Source organism: Urocampus carinirostris, chromosome 11 (assembly GCF_059441175.1).
Source record: "Urocampus carinirostris isolate Australia breed hairy pipefish chromosome 11, RoL_Ucar_1.0, whole genome shotgun sequence".
NCBI classification, from domain to species: domain Eukaryota; kingdom Metazoa; phylum Chordata; class Actinopteri; order Syngnathiformes; family Syngnathidae; genus Urocampus; species Urocampus carinirostris.
The window spans coordinates 28,373,673-28,392,254 of record NC_142359.1 but is presented as its reverse complement, the minus strand read 5'-3'; the positions used below and the strand labels follow the sequence as shown (position 1 = coordinate 28,392,254).

Sequence of the window (18,582 nt, the reverse complement as noted above, 5' to 3'; positions counted from 1 at the left end):
AGTCGCGAGGCGGATGGCGAGTGCATCCAAAAGTCTGTGCTTGGCCCGACTCCTGATTCGCACGGAAGGGTTAGGGCAGGCCTTTGCCAGGATGGATCTGATCTCAGAAATCTCTCAGGCGGACATTTTCTCAGCGCTTACATCAAACTCTAAGACTGTCACTCAACAGAATCTCGGCACTATAGACACTAATAGACGGAAAATCACTGGCGGAAATCGAACCAAACAAAAGGTCTGACTGTGTAGTGATTTTTTTTTTTAGAAAACTGCCTCTTTCGGCTCAGCTTTTCCGATATTTTTTAATAACATTACCGATAATAATCATGAAGTATTATGCACCAAAGTGATTAATAAATCATTTTCTCGTAAAACAGTAGTTGGCACATTTGCCTAACACGCGAAAGGTCTCTGTTTCAAGGCCAGGTGGAAACATTTGTTGGCCTAGAGAAAGATAGGCGCCACCGGGCTCTAAGATACATCAGAGGAAATAGTGCCCCTAAGAACTTAAAGGTTAAGGGGTCCAACCGCGCACCCCATTATGCTACTATATCAGTCACAAGTGCCGTCAGAGTGAGGGAGGGAGGGGTGCACAAAAAAAATAAGAGATAGAGTAGAAAAACATAAAAAGATGGATGGAAAAAACAGAGGGGGGAAGAATTAAATTGTCAAATAAAAAGAAGGGGCGAAAGAGAGAAACAATGAGTGAGAAAAAGAGATAAAGATAGGGCAAGAGAAAGAGAAAGTAGGAGTAAAAAGTGAGAAAAGAAGAGATAAAGAGGGACAGAGAGAGAGAGAAAGAAAACTAGATAAAGAAGGAGAATAAAGGAGAAAGTAAGAGTACAGAGAAAAAAAGTCATAGAGAGAAAAGGACAGAGAGAAAGACATAGGGTGCAAGATATATATATATATATATATATATATATATATATATATGTGTGTAGAGGGAGAGAGAGAGAAAGAGAAAGAAAAAAGAGAGAAAGAAAGAGAAAACAAGAGGGATAAAGAAGGAGAAATGGGATTACTGAGAAAAGGAGAAGAAAACAAGGACAGAGAGAAATAGAGAGAGGGGGAGATAAAGACAGAGGGTGCAAGAGAGAGAAAGAGAAAAAGAAGAAAAGAGAAAGAGGGAAAGAGAAGATAAAGAGAAAACGAGACAGATAAAATAGGAGAAAGAGAAAGAAGGAGAACATGGGAGTATGGAGAAAAAGAAGAAGAAAGAGACAGAGAAAAAGAGAGGGGGGGAAGAGAGAGAGAGAGATATTTAGAAAAAACAAAAGGGCTAAGGGAGCGAAAGAAAGAGAGTAGGATATAGTAAAAGAGGAAGAGAGAAATCACTTCACTTCACAGAGCCGCTTCTCGCCGTCGAGCCGTTTGGTTCACTATATCCGTGGCATGGGTTCAATTTCAATTACAGTACAGCATCACCCGATGTTTACCCGTGTTGGTTCCCTCACCACATGGTGGCGCAGCAGCTGGCAGCTGTGCCGTGCCCTCACCTACCTGCTATGGCAGAGCTGGCCAGGGCGGCCATTATTCATTTGGACAGGCTTTTTATGAGGCAGCAGGCTGCTCGCGGGAGGCCCAACAGATGCGTTCGTCCGTCATTGTTAAGAGCTCCACCTGTAAATAGAGACTGAGCAATATCCCCCCAAAATGTACTCGATTTTTGACCGCCCATTACTCTCGTACCTTTCGATTTTGCTTCAGGGTTAAAAAAATGAAAAAACGGCGATTAACTTTAGCCCTTCAATGCCACTGGGAGTCAAAAGAGGGTCACTAAGTGCAAAAGCAAACAATAAAGTCAATAAAAAGAGGAGTAAAATCTGAAGGAAAATGAAAGGGTCCTTGCTTGCTGGGAGCACGGCTGCAGAAAGAAAACATTATCATCAACACAGCCCAGACAATCTTTAGCAGCTCTCTGCCCAGTCTGGAGGACATTGCTGACAACATTATTTAAAACCATTTTGACTTTGGCCACCACCTCTTGGATCAGCTGCCCTCAGTCAGACTGAAATGTCCCTTAAGATAAACACTCACAGGGTCTAGAGACAGTTTCTTCCCCATGGCCATTACCACCCTAAACAAGTTCACAAGACTGAAAAAGTATATACTGTATCTTGCCAATGTATAGAATAAAAATGTCAATGTAAGCTATTAATTTGCTTCACAGCATCATGAGGAAATCAGATAAACGATTGGCTGAACTATCTCCCATTATGCCCTCATCTTTATTCAGTTCAGATCGTCATTTGCATCGTTTGCGCATAGGTGATACAATAGTGCACTTTTTTGTGCTGTTTATGTTCACAATGGATCTTAAGTCTAGCGGTAATGCTAAATGGAGAAGCAAAAACATGATATCATTAGAATTTAGGCTTAAAATAATCGAAGAGGGCACATGCGTCCTTACCCTCGCTAAGGGTTTTATCTCTTACCATTTAATGATGGATGATAATATTAAAAAGAAGCGAGAACATCGTTTTGAGGCATGACGATACCCTCAAGTAAAAGTTTTAAAATCATTATTGATTTGAATCTGCCGTCATCTGCATCCACCCGCCACTCCAATCAACCAGCTCTACACACGTCACACAAAAGGTAAATGAAGTCTGTATTTTTTTACAATGCTTTTTATTCATATGTACATATATCACAAGAATATAGTGCTTACCCTGTACTATTTTGTTATTTTAATGTTTTGATCTTGGGTCCAGGGGTTTAGAAAGCGTGAGCTAATTACCATAGGTTTCTATACCCTGCTAAACAGCAATTTCACTTTGCGAACTCCACCATCTCTGGGGTCTACTGTATTTTAGTACAGTGAAAAAAAATAACAACCACAGTACCGCTTAACCTCAACTGCAGTAAAATGGAATTCGACCTAAGCGTGAGCGGAATACAGAACAAGACGAAATCACATGGAATCCAGCAATGGCGTTGAGCACACGCAAAAAAAACCTCTTTGCTGAATCATTGGGAACTAAACGCACTTGACCTAAAGCAGGGGCTTCAAACCCATGTTAACTTGGGGCCCACACGATAGAAAAAAACAATCTTTCAGGTTCCGGACTAGTTCAGTAGAGAGAAAGAAAAAAAAGAGGGAGAGAAAAGGAGAGGGTGTGGGACAAGGAAAGAGAAAGGGGGAAAGAGAGAGAAAAAACGTGAGAAACAAAAAAGATGAATGGAGGGACGAGGAAAGAAAGAGAAAAAGAAAGAAATCCAAAGAGAAATAGAGAGAGAAGAGCAGAGAAAGAGAAAAGAGAGAGAAAACGAAAAAAGGAAGAGAGAGCAAAATAAGGTAAAAGACATACAGCGGAAGAGAAATAAGAACAAAGAAAGAGAAAAAGAGAGAGAGACAGTGAGAGATAAATAGGGAAAAGGGGAGGAAGAGAGAGAGAGAGAAAAAAGAGAGAGAGAACATGAGAAACAAAAGAAATAAATAGAGAAATAGTGAGAAAGGGGGAGAGAAAAAAGAATGAAATCCAAGAGGAATGGAGAGAAAGAGAGAAAAAAGGAAGAGAGTGCAAAAGAAGGTAAAAGACACAGAGAAAGAGACAAAGAGGAACAAAGAAAGAGAAAAAGAGAGACAGCGTGAGATAAAAAGGGACGAAGAGATAGAAAAAGCGAGAAATAAACAAATACAACTACAGCGTCTTTGTGAGAGGCACCTGGCTTTGAGTCATCAACACAGCCCGGTCAGATGAATAGTGAGGGAAAAACGGAGGAAGAGAGAAAGAGAAAAAAGAGAGAGAACATGAGAAACTAAAGAAATAAATAGAGAAATGGTGAGAGAGGGGGAAAGAGAGAAAAAAGAATGAAATCCAAAGAGAAAGAGAGAGAAGGATGGAAAGAGAAAAAAAGGAAGAGAGAGCAAATAAGGTAAAAGACACAGAGAGAGAAAGAGACAAAGGGGAACAAAGAAAGAGAAAAAGAAAGACAGAGTGAGCGAAAAAGGGATGAAGGGATAGAGAGAGTGAGAGAGAAATGAATATAACTACAGCGTCTTTGTGAGAGGCACCTGGCTTTGGTAACATCAAGCATACATGTTTCACCCTACAGCTCTTTTTTCTCTTGCGCTTCTCTGCACGTTGTCTGGCGGGCCGGATTCAATCCCCGAGCGGGCCTGGTCCGGTCTGTTCGACACCCCTGACCTAAAAGAATAAAGGCCGACCAGGCTGTCTCAACCTCCTCCGAAAGATGCGCTTTCTTAATTGGGCTTGCACAAAATGTATGCATCACCCGCTTTGTTGCATCACAGTGCCAATCCATCAGCGAGGGTCTTAACAGCCACGGGAGCACCATTGGGAATTTTCATTTTCTTTTAACATTCTCCAGTTCTTCAATCTTTTTGGCTTCCCTTTGTTAGGAATTAAATATTAAAAGGTACCGTTTACCAAATTGTTCGGATTAGTTATCTAACTCCATTAACCAAACACAACCTACATTCACCTAGCAATGCGTGCTCGTTTCTTGATGGAAAAGATGACCAAGAGACCGGCATTTCCACATGGGGTCAGATTTAATTTCTTAAACAATTTAGCTAAGTGAACTCCATCAAATATGGCCAAATTAGCCGAATTAGTGGTGCTCGAGTCACTGTCAAGCCTCCTCTCTTGTTCTCTCGCTCTCTTCTCTCGGCCCACGTTTTTCCGCAAGCTGGTGTGCCCGCTCCTCCCACGGGCGTACCACGGAAGCCTTCACGTGGGCTCCACCACCTCGCCTCGATGTCTCGAAAAACTCAAAACAACACGGAGCGTCTCTACGTCATCAGGGCCTTGTTCTCAAAACATCGCCTGCCGTCCTCCGTCAGAGTCCGGTTATCAAAATTCCCTAGTCAAAATATTCTGCATTTGGAACTGCGTGTCCTGTCATTGAACTATAATTTACTCTGAAAATCTTCATTGCACTCAATAAATGTAACTTGTATTCAATCGTATAAAATCCCTTATAGTCAAATGTATAAAATCCAGGAAGCATGACCCTGACGAGCAGTTAACTGAAATACACTGATTCGAAAAGGCACGTTTAATCGGGTGATAGTCATCAAAAAAATAAACAAAAAACAGATTCGTACTTAAAAATAAAATCATGGTACTGTCGGCCTACAACAAAGTGCAAGAAGTTTGGATTCACAGCGTGCTAGATCTTGTAGGCGGGCTTCATGGGGAGCTCATCGGAGGTGTCCACCGGGTTTTTGTAGACCCGAGAGTCGTCCTCGCCGTGCTGGTGGCGGGCAAAATTCACAAAGACCTGCAGGAAAGTACAAAGAAAACAGGAACTTGAGTGTAAATTAGGTTTTTGCTTTTACACTGACGAGGAATAATCCAATTGGAAACCGACTGTTAAGAGTAATGCAATGATGTAAAGCCATGTAAAAACACACAATAATCTAATTGAAGTCTTATTCCGAGTACTCTGATTGCAACGGTTGGGTTAGTGCTTTCATTTTTTGTTCATTAGTACACAAATTCAAACAGTGGCGGGCCCTGCATTTCACATCTAGGCCTTCATCCAGGCCTTAGTGATGTGGGTCTATGAGCCGGTTCTTGAGAGTGAACACCTTTGAGACACTTTTTTTTCTCTTGTGATTGGTAGATAACGTTGGTAACGTTTTTTTTCAGGGATTCTGTTGTTCACTTTAAATTTGTTGAATATATAAAAGTTTTTTTTTCTTCATGTGCAAATATGTTAATTTATGGTTGCTGTGATTTGAGGGATCATGTGTTTTACATAGAAAATGTAAATTGTGTATTTCATAGATTATTTTGTGTTGTTCTTGAAGGATTTTATACATTTTACTATAAAGGATTTTATACGATTGAATACAAGTTACATTTATCCAGTGCAATGAAGATTTTCACTGAGTGGGCTTCAGGTCACGCTGTTCCAAATGCAGGATGTTTTGGCTGGGGAAATTTGATAACAGGACTCTGACGAAGGACGGCAGGCATTGTTTTGATGAACCCTCTGCTGTTTCTCCATACATCGAGGTGGGGGGGTGGACCCCACGTGGGGGCTTTCCTGACACACCCATGGGAGGAACCGGCACACCAGCTTGCAGAAACGTGGGCCGAGAGAGAGAAGCAGAAGACCGAGAGAGGAGGCTTGACGGAGACTCGAGCGACACTAATTCGGCTATATATTCGATGGAGTTCACTTAGCTAAATTATTTAAGAAATTAAATAAGCCCCAGTGTGGAAATGCCGGTCTCTTGTTCATTTTTCCATCAAGAAACAAGCGTGCATTGTTAGGTGAATGTAGGTTGTGTTTGGTTAATGGAGTCAGATAACTAATTTGAACAATTTGGTAAACGGTACATTTTAATATTTAATTCCTAACACTCTGAAAAGTCAATATTTAAAATGAACATTTTATTGTGTATGAGTTGCTTGACTATAAAGTTGCTTAGTAGAAAAAAGTTCCAAGTTTGAATGAGTTTGACGTTCACCGTAGAGTGAAAATAGATTAAAAAAATACTGTAATAATTTAGTAGAATGATTTAGTTTAGACTTTGGTCCTTAAGCCTGCAAAAAAGACCCCCGATGTCGCCAACTCAAAATCTGATTGGCTAAACCAACAGCTTTATCGGACACTGATGTGATTGAACAGGGCCTTCGAAAGTCTTTGTGAAGGCCTCCAGGTAGATTACTGACCCTGGCAGCAAGTCATTGCTGACATGTAATTGGTTAAATATGGGCCTGCAACAAAGAATCACCAAGATAGATCAAAATCGATGATTCACATATTCAGATATTTTTAGCCCAGCATAGAAGGCTTTGCAGGCCCTGACGGCCCACCACTGCATTTAAATAGCCCAATTGTTTCTGCACTCATGCAGTTTACCGCATCAAGGATGTCTTAATGTCCCAAACCACAATGGGATGCATGCAAACTCCAGCTCACTCGCTACAAAGTCCTTTGTGTTTTGGTTGATCTCTCTGAGACATTTTAATTCTGTTTTCTTGAACAAAACTTGGGGTATTGAATCATGCCCATGATTCAACCGAAATCTCCTTGAACTGTAAAAAAATGATTAGTCATATATAATAAACGAAAAGTCCTTGTGTCTTAAATCTTAGTCATCGTTTTCTTGTTTATTGAAATACAGTCTTGGTTTTTATTGAGCATGTATGGGTTTTGTGCCATGTTTTCTGTTGCTAGTAGTTATTTTAGCTTAATGACATGGCACGGCGGTTGGGTTGTTAGCGCGCAGCCCCACGGTGCAGAGATTAAGGGTTCAAGTCGGGCTACCGCAACATCCAAGTATGGAGTTTGCATGTACTCCCCCCATATTCCCAAAACATGCATGTCAGGTTATTTGGCCGGTTTAAATTGGCCCTAGGTGTGAATAAACGAGAGAGTTGTCTGTATCTATGTGCCCTGCGACTGGCTGGCAACCAGTTCAGGGTGTCCCAGGCCCACTGCCCAAAGATAACTAGGATGGGCCCGCGACCCTACCAGGATAAGAGGTGCAGATAACAGATGCATGGACATTATATGCATATTCAGGAAGTGCTAGCAAGAAAGTTTTCAGTATTTTTCTTTCTCTTGTTTTCTCTTTAAGGCCTGAATACAACTTTAGCTGTACGTTTACAGTATTATTTGGTGTTTAAGAGCTGTACAATATTGATTTTATCATGTTATGGATCATTACATTTCCCTGCCCCCAAAAAACTTGTAGGCTAGTTGTTTTATTAGTAAATGTTTTGATGCTAATGTAGTAAAAACGGACCTCACGTGTTTTTTGGATTCAAACAGTTGATTGGTTTAGCTTTATCACATAACACAGGGAGTGCTAGTAAGAAAACTTTCAGCATTTTCGACAGATCACTCTTTTTTGACTTCTCTTTAGGCCCTGGTACTATGATAATATGAGCTTAATATTACGTAAACTGTACACCTTGATAAAGAAGAGCAAAACATTATCAACATTCTGTTCTTTTTATCAAAACAGTGCAGGATTTTAATTCTGTTGGGTGAAAACCTTTTAAAGAACACTGCACAGGTGAATTAACAGGTGGTAAGGTCTTTGACTCAATTTTTCATTGCAAAATTGAACACAAATGAGAAAAGAAACTAATTTCAACACACGCACTTAAGATGAATACAGCAGGCGACCAGATAAAGGTCTCTGCTGTGCTTCAAGTTTTAAGATTTCCACACATTTAAGTGAATGCAGCCAGCAACAAAAGACAAATGTCTCAATAATTTACTTCAAGCTCTTAGCCTCTGAAAACAGAGAATGGTACACAGTAAATGGAGGTATGTATGAAAAAAGACAAATCACGAATATGAAAAATATTCATCAGTATTATATTAAAATATTTGCACTTAGACAGATATGTCATATGTTTGACAGCCCTAGGTGAGGATGCTTATACCTACCCATAAAATACAACTGAATACAGTTACAGTGACGGTGACTCAAGCAAGGACAAGAACACGTAATTTCTCCCTACTGATATTCTGGTACTCTTCCTCATTCCTGTCAACCTCAACGGCTCCATGCCCTTACAAACTGTCGTACTTTCCCTTACAAAATAGAAAAAAATCTTACACCATATTTTTTTTTTCTGTACATATTCTTAATGATTAAAAAAAAATCAAAAAAACTTGTTATCAGCGTAACTAAAATATCCATTAATAAAACAAAGATATTTTTGGAGGTAAAAATTAGTTGGCATTTCTATTTTGTAAACCAAACTACAATATCAACCATTGATGTGTAGTGCCTAATTTCAACTCCCCTGCAAAATCCTCCCCCCTCACGTGAACGCGCATTCTGCTGCGCTTCCGACATTAGCTTTATTGTCTTAATAAGCTTATTATATAGAATACGAATGCTATTGTCGGAAGCGCAGCAGAATGCGCGTTCACGCGAGGGGGGAGGATTTTGCAGGGGAGTTGAAATTAGGCACACAGTAGCATCAAACGCTCACTTCGTTTGCAACGAAAAAAACCATACCAAGATAGAGGCTTCCGCGGCGAACTCGTTTTACTTGATTGATTTGCCGATTCGTGATAGTCGGTGTATACCGGATGGTACCCATAATTGACAAGTTTTTTGGTACAGATTTTTTTGTACGTCGTACACGTCTTAAGATGCATAATAGACGTACTTTGTACGGCAAAAACGTACAGGTTGACAGGTATGCTTCCTACCTTTTATACTGACATCTAAGTTGCATTTACAACTATCGAATAAAATACTAAAATCAGGGCTTTTATATGCGTATATTTGGTCAAGCGTCATTGTTTACGGTTGTTCGGCAGCGTGTGGTGAAGGGGTGAGGCTTATACTGAAACAACAAAATCGAATAGTGCGGATTATTGATCCTTTTTTTTTGTAAAATTATTTGTGCAATACACCATGCCTGGAAAAAAAAAGAAAACGTCTTGGACATGATCCTTTAACGGAGAAGGAAATATATTACTATTTAGCTGGTTTTAAGCAGTTTTAGGGGGTCTGCTTAACTCGATACATTCGTAGTAACACACTACTTTCGGGTGTCCGTAGCCTGGGGGGGTAACGCAATTAAATGAAGTAACTACTAGCTGTAACTAATTTTTTTTTCACCCCAGTAACCCATCTGATACGGTTCGCATACACCGTATAAACTAAAACATCCGTCTCACAAACGCGTCCTCATACAAAGCTTTAGCTTCGACTGGACGAGGAGAAGCCCTAAAGGTGTCAAAGAGCTCGCCATTTTCCTTTCAAACGGTCACTTTGCTCTTTGCTGCTGGAGCCTCAGTCCCAAGGATCGATTTTAATTGCGCCGTCAACTTGGCATTCTACATCAGGTCAAGGATCGCCGCTATCAATCATCGGCTGAGAGGTGACTTTTGGGTCCTCCAAACGTCATCAGGTCTTACTTGCGTTTACAAACCACGTCGACGGTGAAAGGAGGAGCTTGGTAACGTTAATTACATTTCAAAAATGACAACATTGGGAGTGAAACTATGTCAATACTTAAAATAGAAAAATCTTATAAGCCTATATTCATAAGGGACACCTATGTCAAAGACAAGGGCCGAGGTTTTCTTCAGCCCTTTAAATGATCTTGATTCAATCTTGTATTAAACACTAGAGCAGGGGTCAGGAACCTTTTTTAATGGAAAAGATATGAAAGCAAACATATTTAAAAACATTTTGAGGAGCCACACCATATATTTTTGAGACAAAACTCAACAAAACCGCCAAACCCTCTCTAGCCAAAAGCTAATTCTTTTGCTCATTTTATTTCACTGTGTGTCATTTGATGAAATCTATAAAATAATAATAAGATAGCCAGAGCTTGTGTCCCAAATCCATCCATCCATCCATTATCTGCACCGCTTATCCTCAGTATGGTCATGGGGGTGCTGGGGCCCATTACAGCAATCATCGGGCAGTGGGCAGGGGACACCCTGAACTGGTTGCCAGCCAGCCGCAGGGCACACAGGGACAGAAAAATTGCTTGCTCATTCACACCTAAGGACAATTTGCACCGGCCAATTAACCTGACATGCAATGTTTTTGGAAGGTGGGAGGAAACCGGAGTGCCTGGAGGAAACCCACGCAAGCACGAGGAGAACATGCAAACTCCACACAAGAGGTTCGATCTCATGACCTCAGAACTGTGCCGCACACGCGCTAACCACTGTTGCGCCGTGCTGCCTGTGTCCCAAATCAATATTCTCACAATGTGTCACCCTGCCTGAATTACTTGAGTATTGAGGCAAATTTTTGTCCTAAATAATGGTCTCAAAACAAGATGCAAGCAAATTTATTTTGTAAGAATGTCACAGAATACTCCAAGCGATATCCTCGTATTTACCTGGACCTAGCGAGAGAGTGAAGGTAGTTCCTTACACTGTGCAGGGATCCGACTACCTCCAACCCAATCAAACTGCTCTCAGTGGTTTTGGGGTGTTTACAATTTGTTGCGTGGGTTTTCATCATTAAATATCTCAACAATGAAAATACATTGTTTAATGAGTTTCCATTTATAGGATTTATCAGCGACCTACTGCCAAAACGGGGTATGTTGGTTTGGCACCCTGACTGTAAACACTAGTTAAGAATGCGCGCTATAAATACTGGACTGTAACTAGTGTTAACTTACTGTTGCCTCGGCTTCGAATGTACCAAAATCTTCATCTAACGATCTGACTTTGGATCGTTGTGGAGAATTGTTTTATGAGTCAAACATTGTCCCTAAACGTATTTGTGTACCAAAGCCATACGCCCCATGTGGGGGGGTGTCTTGAGTCCAAAACACACATTCACCCAACATGCATTCCCCTTTGCTCTTCCCAACCTAACACCGAACATTAAGGCCACAGCACAAGGGGTGAGTTGCTCTGCCAGTCACGAAAAGGGCCATAAATGGCTCGCGAGCCATATGTTTTCATGGAAAGAGCCTTAGGTTCCCAGAGCCTTGTACTAGAGGTAAGATCTGGCCAAAACAATCCAGCTCGGCTTGACCTGAGCCCGCAGGTATTAAAGCCCGACCTAACCCAAGTGTGACCAAATTACTTGATTTGCAGTGACAAACCCAAAACAAATCCAAAAGTTTAAGTTTTATTCACAAGGACCTGAGAAAAAGAGCTGTGAATTATTATAGCAATACAATTATTTGTTTTTAAGTCAGAAAGAGAGACCATCCCAACCCAAACATAATGATTAACACTTTAAGTTTGAATTGTAAGTTATTTCTTTTTACAGTTTATTTCATTGAAGTTTGGTCAATGATAGATAGTTATTCTTTAAAAAGAATCTAAAAAAAACTTGCTAAACTTAAAAATATAAGCTACTAATGGTTTTCTGAATAATACCAACTTTCATTTAATGTTCAGGTTTTGGTTATTTTTTTAAACAAAATATGTACATTTTTTGCTAGTTGAAATGTAAATGATTACTGACAGCACAGCAAGAAAATATTGCTTGAATTTATGTGCCAGCTTTTCAATAAGTTTAATTGGAATCAAAATACTATAGAGTATGCGTCATTTAAAAAAATATATACTTAGTCGGTCCGTCCGGCCCTTGTCTTGGAGGTTAATTTCTATCTATTTGACTTTCGGGAGGTGTTACGGGCATGTCCCACCGGCAGGAGGCCCCGAGGGCGACCCAGGACACGCTGGAGAGACTCTCTCAGCTGGCTTGGGAACGCCTCGGGATCCAGTCGGATGAGCTGGAGGAGGTGGTTGGGGATAGGGACGTCTGGGCTTCCCTTTTAAGGCTGTTGACCCCGCGACCTGACCTCGGATAAGCGGAAGATAATGGATGGATGGATGACTTTTTAATATAGAAAGTACGTATGTATTATATTAGAATAAAATCCCAAATATTATGATAAGAGTGGAGAAATAAGACTAAGATTATCTTAAAGAAGAGTTTAAAGCATGCCATACTCTTTTTAAGTTTAACCTTTTTTGAGAGGCAAACGTGTGTATTGTTGTATGCATAAAGTCATTGCAATTTTTTTTTCCAATTTTTTAAATTTTGAGACTTGAATAGATCTGTTTTTTGTTCTATTGTGTTAAAAGGAATTGTCTTTCATTCAGTACACATTGCTACGTGATACTTTTTTTTTATTACGGGTTGTACAAATACATATGACTTGACTTGATAAATAATATGTGCCTGGAGAGGGATGGGCGCAACCAGGCTGTACTTGCCCAAGACTAACCACAGAAAATGCTGCCCTATGACCCTAGTGGTTAAGGGATCCACCCATCCACCCAGGAAGGTTAGAACTGTTGTAATATTCAGATATGTCACTTAGTCAGGAGTAGATAATTTTTTCATCTACTCAGTCGTGATTATGCAACTTGAGCTGTGGTTTACTTTATGAATTGTACATTGCACATCTGGTTAGCTACTCTTCTTGCACTATCGGCACTATGGTAAAATACTATACGTAGCCATAATACAATACAACTTTATTTATATCTGTACATTCAAGGAAACTGTGGGGGTCAGATGCATCGACATTTCGTTCTGTATACACGTGTACTAGAATGACAATAAAGTAGATCTGAATCTGAATCTGAATCTGAATAGAAAATGCCTTGAATTCCATAGTTTTGACTATCACCTTACTTTTTTTAATAGAATACAGCAGTGTCTGAAACTCATGAAAAAAAGTTACCAGACACCAGGTCAGACAACTCTGAAAAGTTCCCTGCCCAGCCATAAGTTTGCCTGCCCCATTTTTCCCAACTTGAAACACAATAAGACAACTAATCGCAAAAAAAAATAAAATAAACCAAAAACAAAAAAACATTGTTGCAAAATATTATTATTATTAACAGAACGACACTTCAAAATAATTCATTCATTGGATGTATATGACATTGCTGTTTTCCATCTGCCATCAGTATGTACCTGTATTTACTCATCTTCATTTATGCAATGTTTCCATTGCATCGTCTGCGACAAGCCACGTGTACGTTTTGTAGCATCATACATTTTGTTAGCCTCTTTTGAATCTTTCTTCTGGAGCTGAGGTTTTTGCTTGATTCCCAACCACTTATACATTTAACTTGTGTTTTCTGTGCAGCTAATTTGGAAAATGATATGCAAATGCACGACCTTATAACACTCAGGAAAGTCCGAATGCACGAAGTTATTTGATGCAGGCTTCTGATTGGCTGCCGAGTATGCAAATTACCAAACAAATCGAAATTCCAAAATTTCCAAACCGAACGAAGATTTCAAAATCGAAACGTTTGATTTGAAGACAAATCTTTCGTTTTTGTTTTTTTCTCCTTGAAAAAGTTGTCGGACACCCGGGCGGAGACATTTCGTAAGTTGTGCGCCGTGACGCAAAAGATGCAAGCCCCGGGTGTCCGGGCATATGTTATTTCAGACACTGAATACACACAGTCAGGAAAGATTCTTGCCTGGTCTAGTGTCGTCTGTGACACGGAGTAGTCTTCCACATTGAGTGTCTGCCGCTGATCAGCGAATTGTTGGAAGATGTGTGCTAGTGCTCCCTGGCCAGCTGGGAGCTGGTACTGCAGAGTGTTGTGATGTTTCTCCTTCAGGACGCTACCTGGAAAAGTCCGTTCCACAAAGTCCTCCACGGGCTTCAAGAGAGGAGGGCAACCACCTATCCGGACTGTTACTGTGTAGCCGTCGCCGAACCTGCAATGGAAATTTGTGTCAGTGCAATAGACCGCCAGGATACAGCCTCCTTCCTTATGACGTTTTAACATTTTGGTGTGGAATAAGATGTTTTTTAGCCCCTCCCTATTGGATTTGCGCCACTATTAACATCAATAAAAAATATTTTGCGGTGTCTGTGTGTATGTTCAATAACATCCATACGATGCTTTTGTTTTAGTGGTTAAAGTCATATAAAATACTGGTCCACTAGTGAATCACGGCATCATGAAAACCCAGATATGCTATTGCCTAAAATACCTTCCACAATGCCTTTCTGTCTCTTTTTTCAATTCAGAATCCTGTATTCTTCATAAATACTTTGCAAGTCAGTGTATCATATTGATACGCTATGTGTCCTAAGGCTTGCAGTTCTACCCCTACATTGACCGTGATAACCGAGAGATTACTTTATGATATTCTTATATTTTGGTTACGTAGGCCGGTTAAAAAAGTTGCCCACGGTCTCTAGTTTGTCCACCCCAGTTCTAAACTATAAACTTCTAACCAACGCATGGGTGATAGCCCGAAGTTTGCACCAACTGTGTAACGTGGCCAGCAAAAACAGACACGACCTCGTCCTTAATTGCCTTTTCCGCTCATTAGCGGGCTGCCACGCCTCATGAAACATTAATCTCTGCGAGGATACGGCGACGCTTAATCGAGAATTATTCGACGTGGCGGCCTCAAATAAATAAATAAATACGTAAAACTGCTAAATGGATAGCGATGACGGGGCTTCAAGGATGGCACGGTAACAAAAGATGCATTAAGGAACACGTTTACAACCACGTGTAAAAAGTGAGCAAAATTGCAGCCGCCTCGTAAATGCACTTTACGGCTCCAAATGGACGAGATGATGCAAGGCTGAGCCGCTAAAACGTTTGCCCGTTGCCACTTTGGCAAACTCAGTCGAGATGTCTGACCAAATAGGAACGTTTATTGTAAGGTGAATGTTATGGAGCTTGTATTTATTTTCAAGACAGCATGTCCAAACTGTTTCTATTTATTGCAATATTCTCTTTTGGGGGGGGCTCCAAAAAAGGACAGAGAAGATGTTTTTGTTGAATTTTCAAGCAAATTCTTATGTTATAAAAAAGTATCACTCTGGGATACGCCAACCCCAGCTTACAACATTTTCAGTTGGTGTGGGATAAGATTTTTTTGGACCCTCTCTACCACATTACCCTATATTTTTCTGGTTCTCAACTGGTCCGACTTAATGACATACGATCCGCCTTTAATAGAAGCTGCGTCCTCAATCAACAAGTTTCCACTGCTCAAACGAAAGTAAATGTAAATGGTCCATGGTATGCATTTATATAACGCTTTTCAAGTCAGTGAAGACCTCATGGATTCAGTGTTTTGCCCAAGTACACTTCGACATATAACACGGAGAAGCCGAAAATCGAACCTGTCACCTCTTAATCCCAAGACGAACACTTTACTTCTGAACTAATGCCGCGCCCTGATGCCGAAAAGGATTGTGTTGTTTAAAACGGAGATCGTAGAATATATTCAACTTTTTTTCCAAAAACAAAATGACCAGCAAAACCAAAACGGCAGTATATACTCACATAAAGGCCTGTATTGCATATATGCTACCCCCTCAAATTGCTTTAAAAAGCCACATACTCAAATGAAATCTAAATATTAATAAAGTGTGTACCTAAACATCAGTAATTACAGTATATAATTGTGTTGTTAATAAAGATATACTGGTAAAAACTGAAAATGTACAACTTTCAACCATTGACTGTACCCTTTAACAGCGCTTGTACACCAGTTCCGTATTTTGCAAATGTTTCCTTCTTCGACTTGATCGTTGTGTCACTTTTTTTTCACTTTTCCTTCCCCTTATCCCTAACTTTCTTGGGACCCATTATTATGGATAGCAAAATGAAATAAAACCAACAAAATCAAAATAAGATGAGATGTGGTCCTTTTCAAATGGGCCGAATGACTGAACAGGTAAAAAAGATTGCTGGGCATTATCGCCTTCTACTGTTAAGGAGTGTATTTGACCCTCTGTTTTTTTCTTCACCTAGTTCTTATTTTACCAAGGCAAAGGCCTGCGACCCACTTCGAATGGGTCAGTGGCGATCTTTTCGGGTCCTAACCAACCAGTTGAGAAATACTGCTCTATGTGACATCAACAATTTCGGCTCCTATTCACAGCATAGGTCTGTTACCTAAAGAAAAGGGCCCACCAGTTGAGAAAAAACTGATTTAAGGTTCCTTAAACAAGTTGAAAGTAAAACTATTCCTCCACTAAGTATGACTTACTGAGTTGAAATAACCATCATGATTTTTTTTCCCCACTGCACCTATCCGTTTTTATCTTACGTTTATCTAAGCTGTTCAAGGTGGGACAGATTAGGTAGGAGGGATAGGGAACAGGGAATGGATAGTGACATACTCTTCCCCGCATTTTTTGTTGTTTTTTATTTATATTTGCTAGTGAACAGGGGAATGGTGAAAGTAAGACAAGGCCTGCCTCAAACGCTACCTGGAATCCCAAGAAAGATGAAATCAAATGTGTATTTTAGCACGCCAAAGAAATGCTCATCATGAACAAGACTACAGAGGCTGGAATGATGACGAAATCCAGAGGTGGTGGCCACGAGTAAAATAGCATAATTCCAAATTCTGTACGGCGCCTTTATTCATATGCACGTTACATTAGTCATCCAGTAATTTCTGGACTGGAAGCCGCAACTTTCGTCACACAATTTCAAACCTGCAGTTTAGGCAGGGATGCAATTTTAATGTTTTTTATCTGGAGTGTGCATAACCAAAGGCCCTTTCACGATGCATTCTCCAACTGAGAATAGATAATTGTCGTAACTCAAGGCTTCATATCTCTCTCTTTCTCTACGTATTATTTCATATTATACATACATACATATACATATATATATATATATATATATATATATATATATATATATATATATAATTTACAGGGTTGGGTAGGGTTACTTTAACTGGATTACTTTCAATTACTTTTGGATTACTCCAATACCAAATATGCTAATACAAGACAAAAGAAACTAAATATGAATAAAATTACAAAATTTTGTGCAGGCTTGGGGAGTAACGGAACACATGGAATGGCAAAAATGATGTTGGCAAGCTATTTGGATTTATTTTCATTTTGTTTCTGCCGCATTTAATGTTAGTTTTGTCGGAGATCAAAGAGATCAAAGCCAGGAGAGAAAGCTTACCACGCGTTGTAAGTGATAATTTTATCCCTCGGTTATCGCGGTTATGGGGACCGAGACCACCCGCGAAAACTGAAAATCCGCGAAGTAGCGGCGCCCCTCCAAAAATGCTTAAAAAACTGTATACAGGTATACAGTATATCCCCCTGCCATTAAACCGAAGTGATCGCTGGCATGATGGCAAGGAGTTATTGGGTGACTCATTCAGAACTCTTCACACTGGAACTGAATGTACCAAAACATGACCCATAAGTGTAGCCATGTCTTACATAATCAATTTACACGGAATAGGACTGCAGCGAAACCACTACGAACCATTCAGTATGATTGTATTAACCGCTCTCAACCACATGCAGCCATCGCAGCTTATTTTGCTTGTTAACACTACCGGTTACATATTGAAAATAAAAACAGTGAAAATGTGATATTTGATGAGTGTTTGTGAAGCGTTTAGGGAAACAACAGTTAAAAAAATGGTCTGTGTTCATTTTAATGAAACTGAAAGAGCTACCTTCTAACAATAACAACATACTTTAGCTAGTGGCATCGAACGGCTTTTACAACAAATACACGAAACCACACACAATTAGCCGTGTTTAAGTAGGACAAACAAGCACTCGCTTTTGGTATAATAAAGTCAAACCTGAGATGAAATGTGACAGAAGAGAATATACTTACGTCGCGTCGCCGAATTCCTCAATGATAAACAGCGCCACATAAGAAGGGGGTGAGGTGGGAAGAGTTGAAGGAGGGGGGGTGAGCGAAGCAGTAACTCACCATGACTATGCATTGTGTCAGGGCCTCCCCCTACCTTTCACAATAAGAGTGTCCACACCGTGTCCTCAGTTGACATAAGCTTGCGCTTGCTCAAGTCAATAAATGCTTTTATTGAGAAGGTATTTTTTAGACCCGCGAAGCTCTGAACCCGCAAAAGTGGAACCGGGAACTAGCGAGGTTCCACTGTATATATATGAAACCATGGATCCATTAACCACATGGGTCGTCAGGGGATGAACGAGAACGCAACACTGGACGGCCTTCTCCACTGACGGTCTTGGCAAATTCGGCGTCAGCCCAGTTCTGTTTTGGTCTTCCTCTCCTCGTTCCCCCTTGGACTGTGCACTGAAAAATATCTTGGTCAGTCCTGATGATCTTGTGATGTGACCATACTACTGAAGTCTCCGTCTGTGCACAGTTGACAAC

At 40.3% G+C, this 18,582-nt stretch overlaps 1 protein-coding gene across 1 annotated transcript in view; it reads right to left on the bottom strand.

Annotated features, from left to right (window-relative positions):
- Window positions 1–4,833: 4,833 nt before the first annotated feature.
- Window positions 4,834–18,582, bottom strand: part of LOC148356998 (phospholipid-transporting ATPase ABCA1) — a 181,764-nt gene continuing 168,015 nt past the window's right edge. The window contains exons 50-51 of the mRNA XM_088347477.1: window positions 13,894–14,137; window positions 4,834–5,250 (exon numbers count right to left, since the gene is read on the bottom strand). Coding sequence (XP_088203603.1) covers window positions 5,140–5,250; window positions 13,894–14,137 — 355 coding nt within the window. The 3' untranslated portion in view covers window positions 4,834–5,139. The remainder of the gene's footprint in view (window positions 5,251–13,893; window positions 14,138–18,582) is intronic.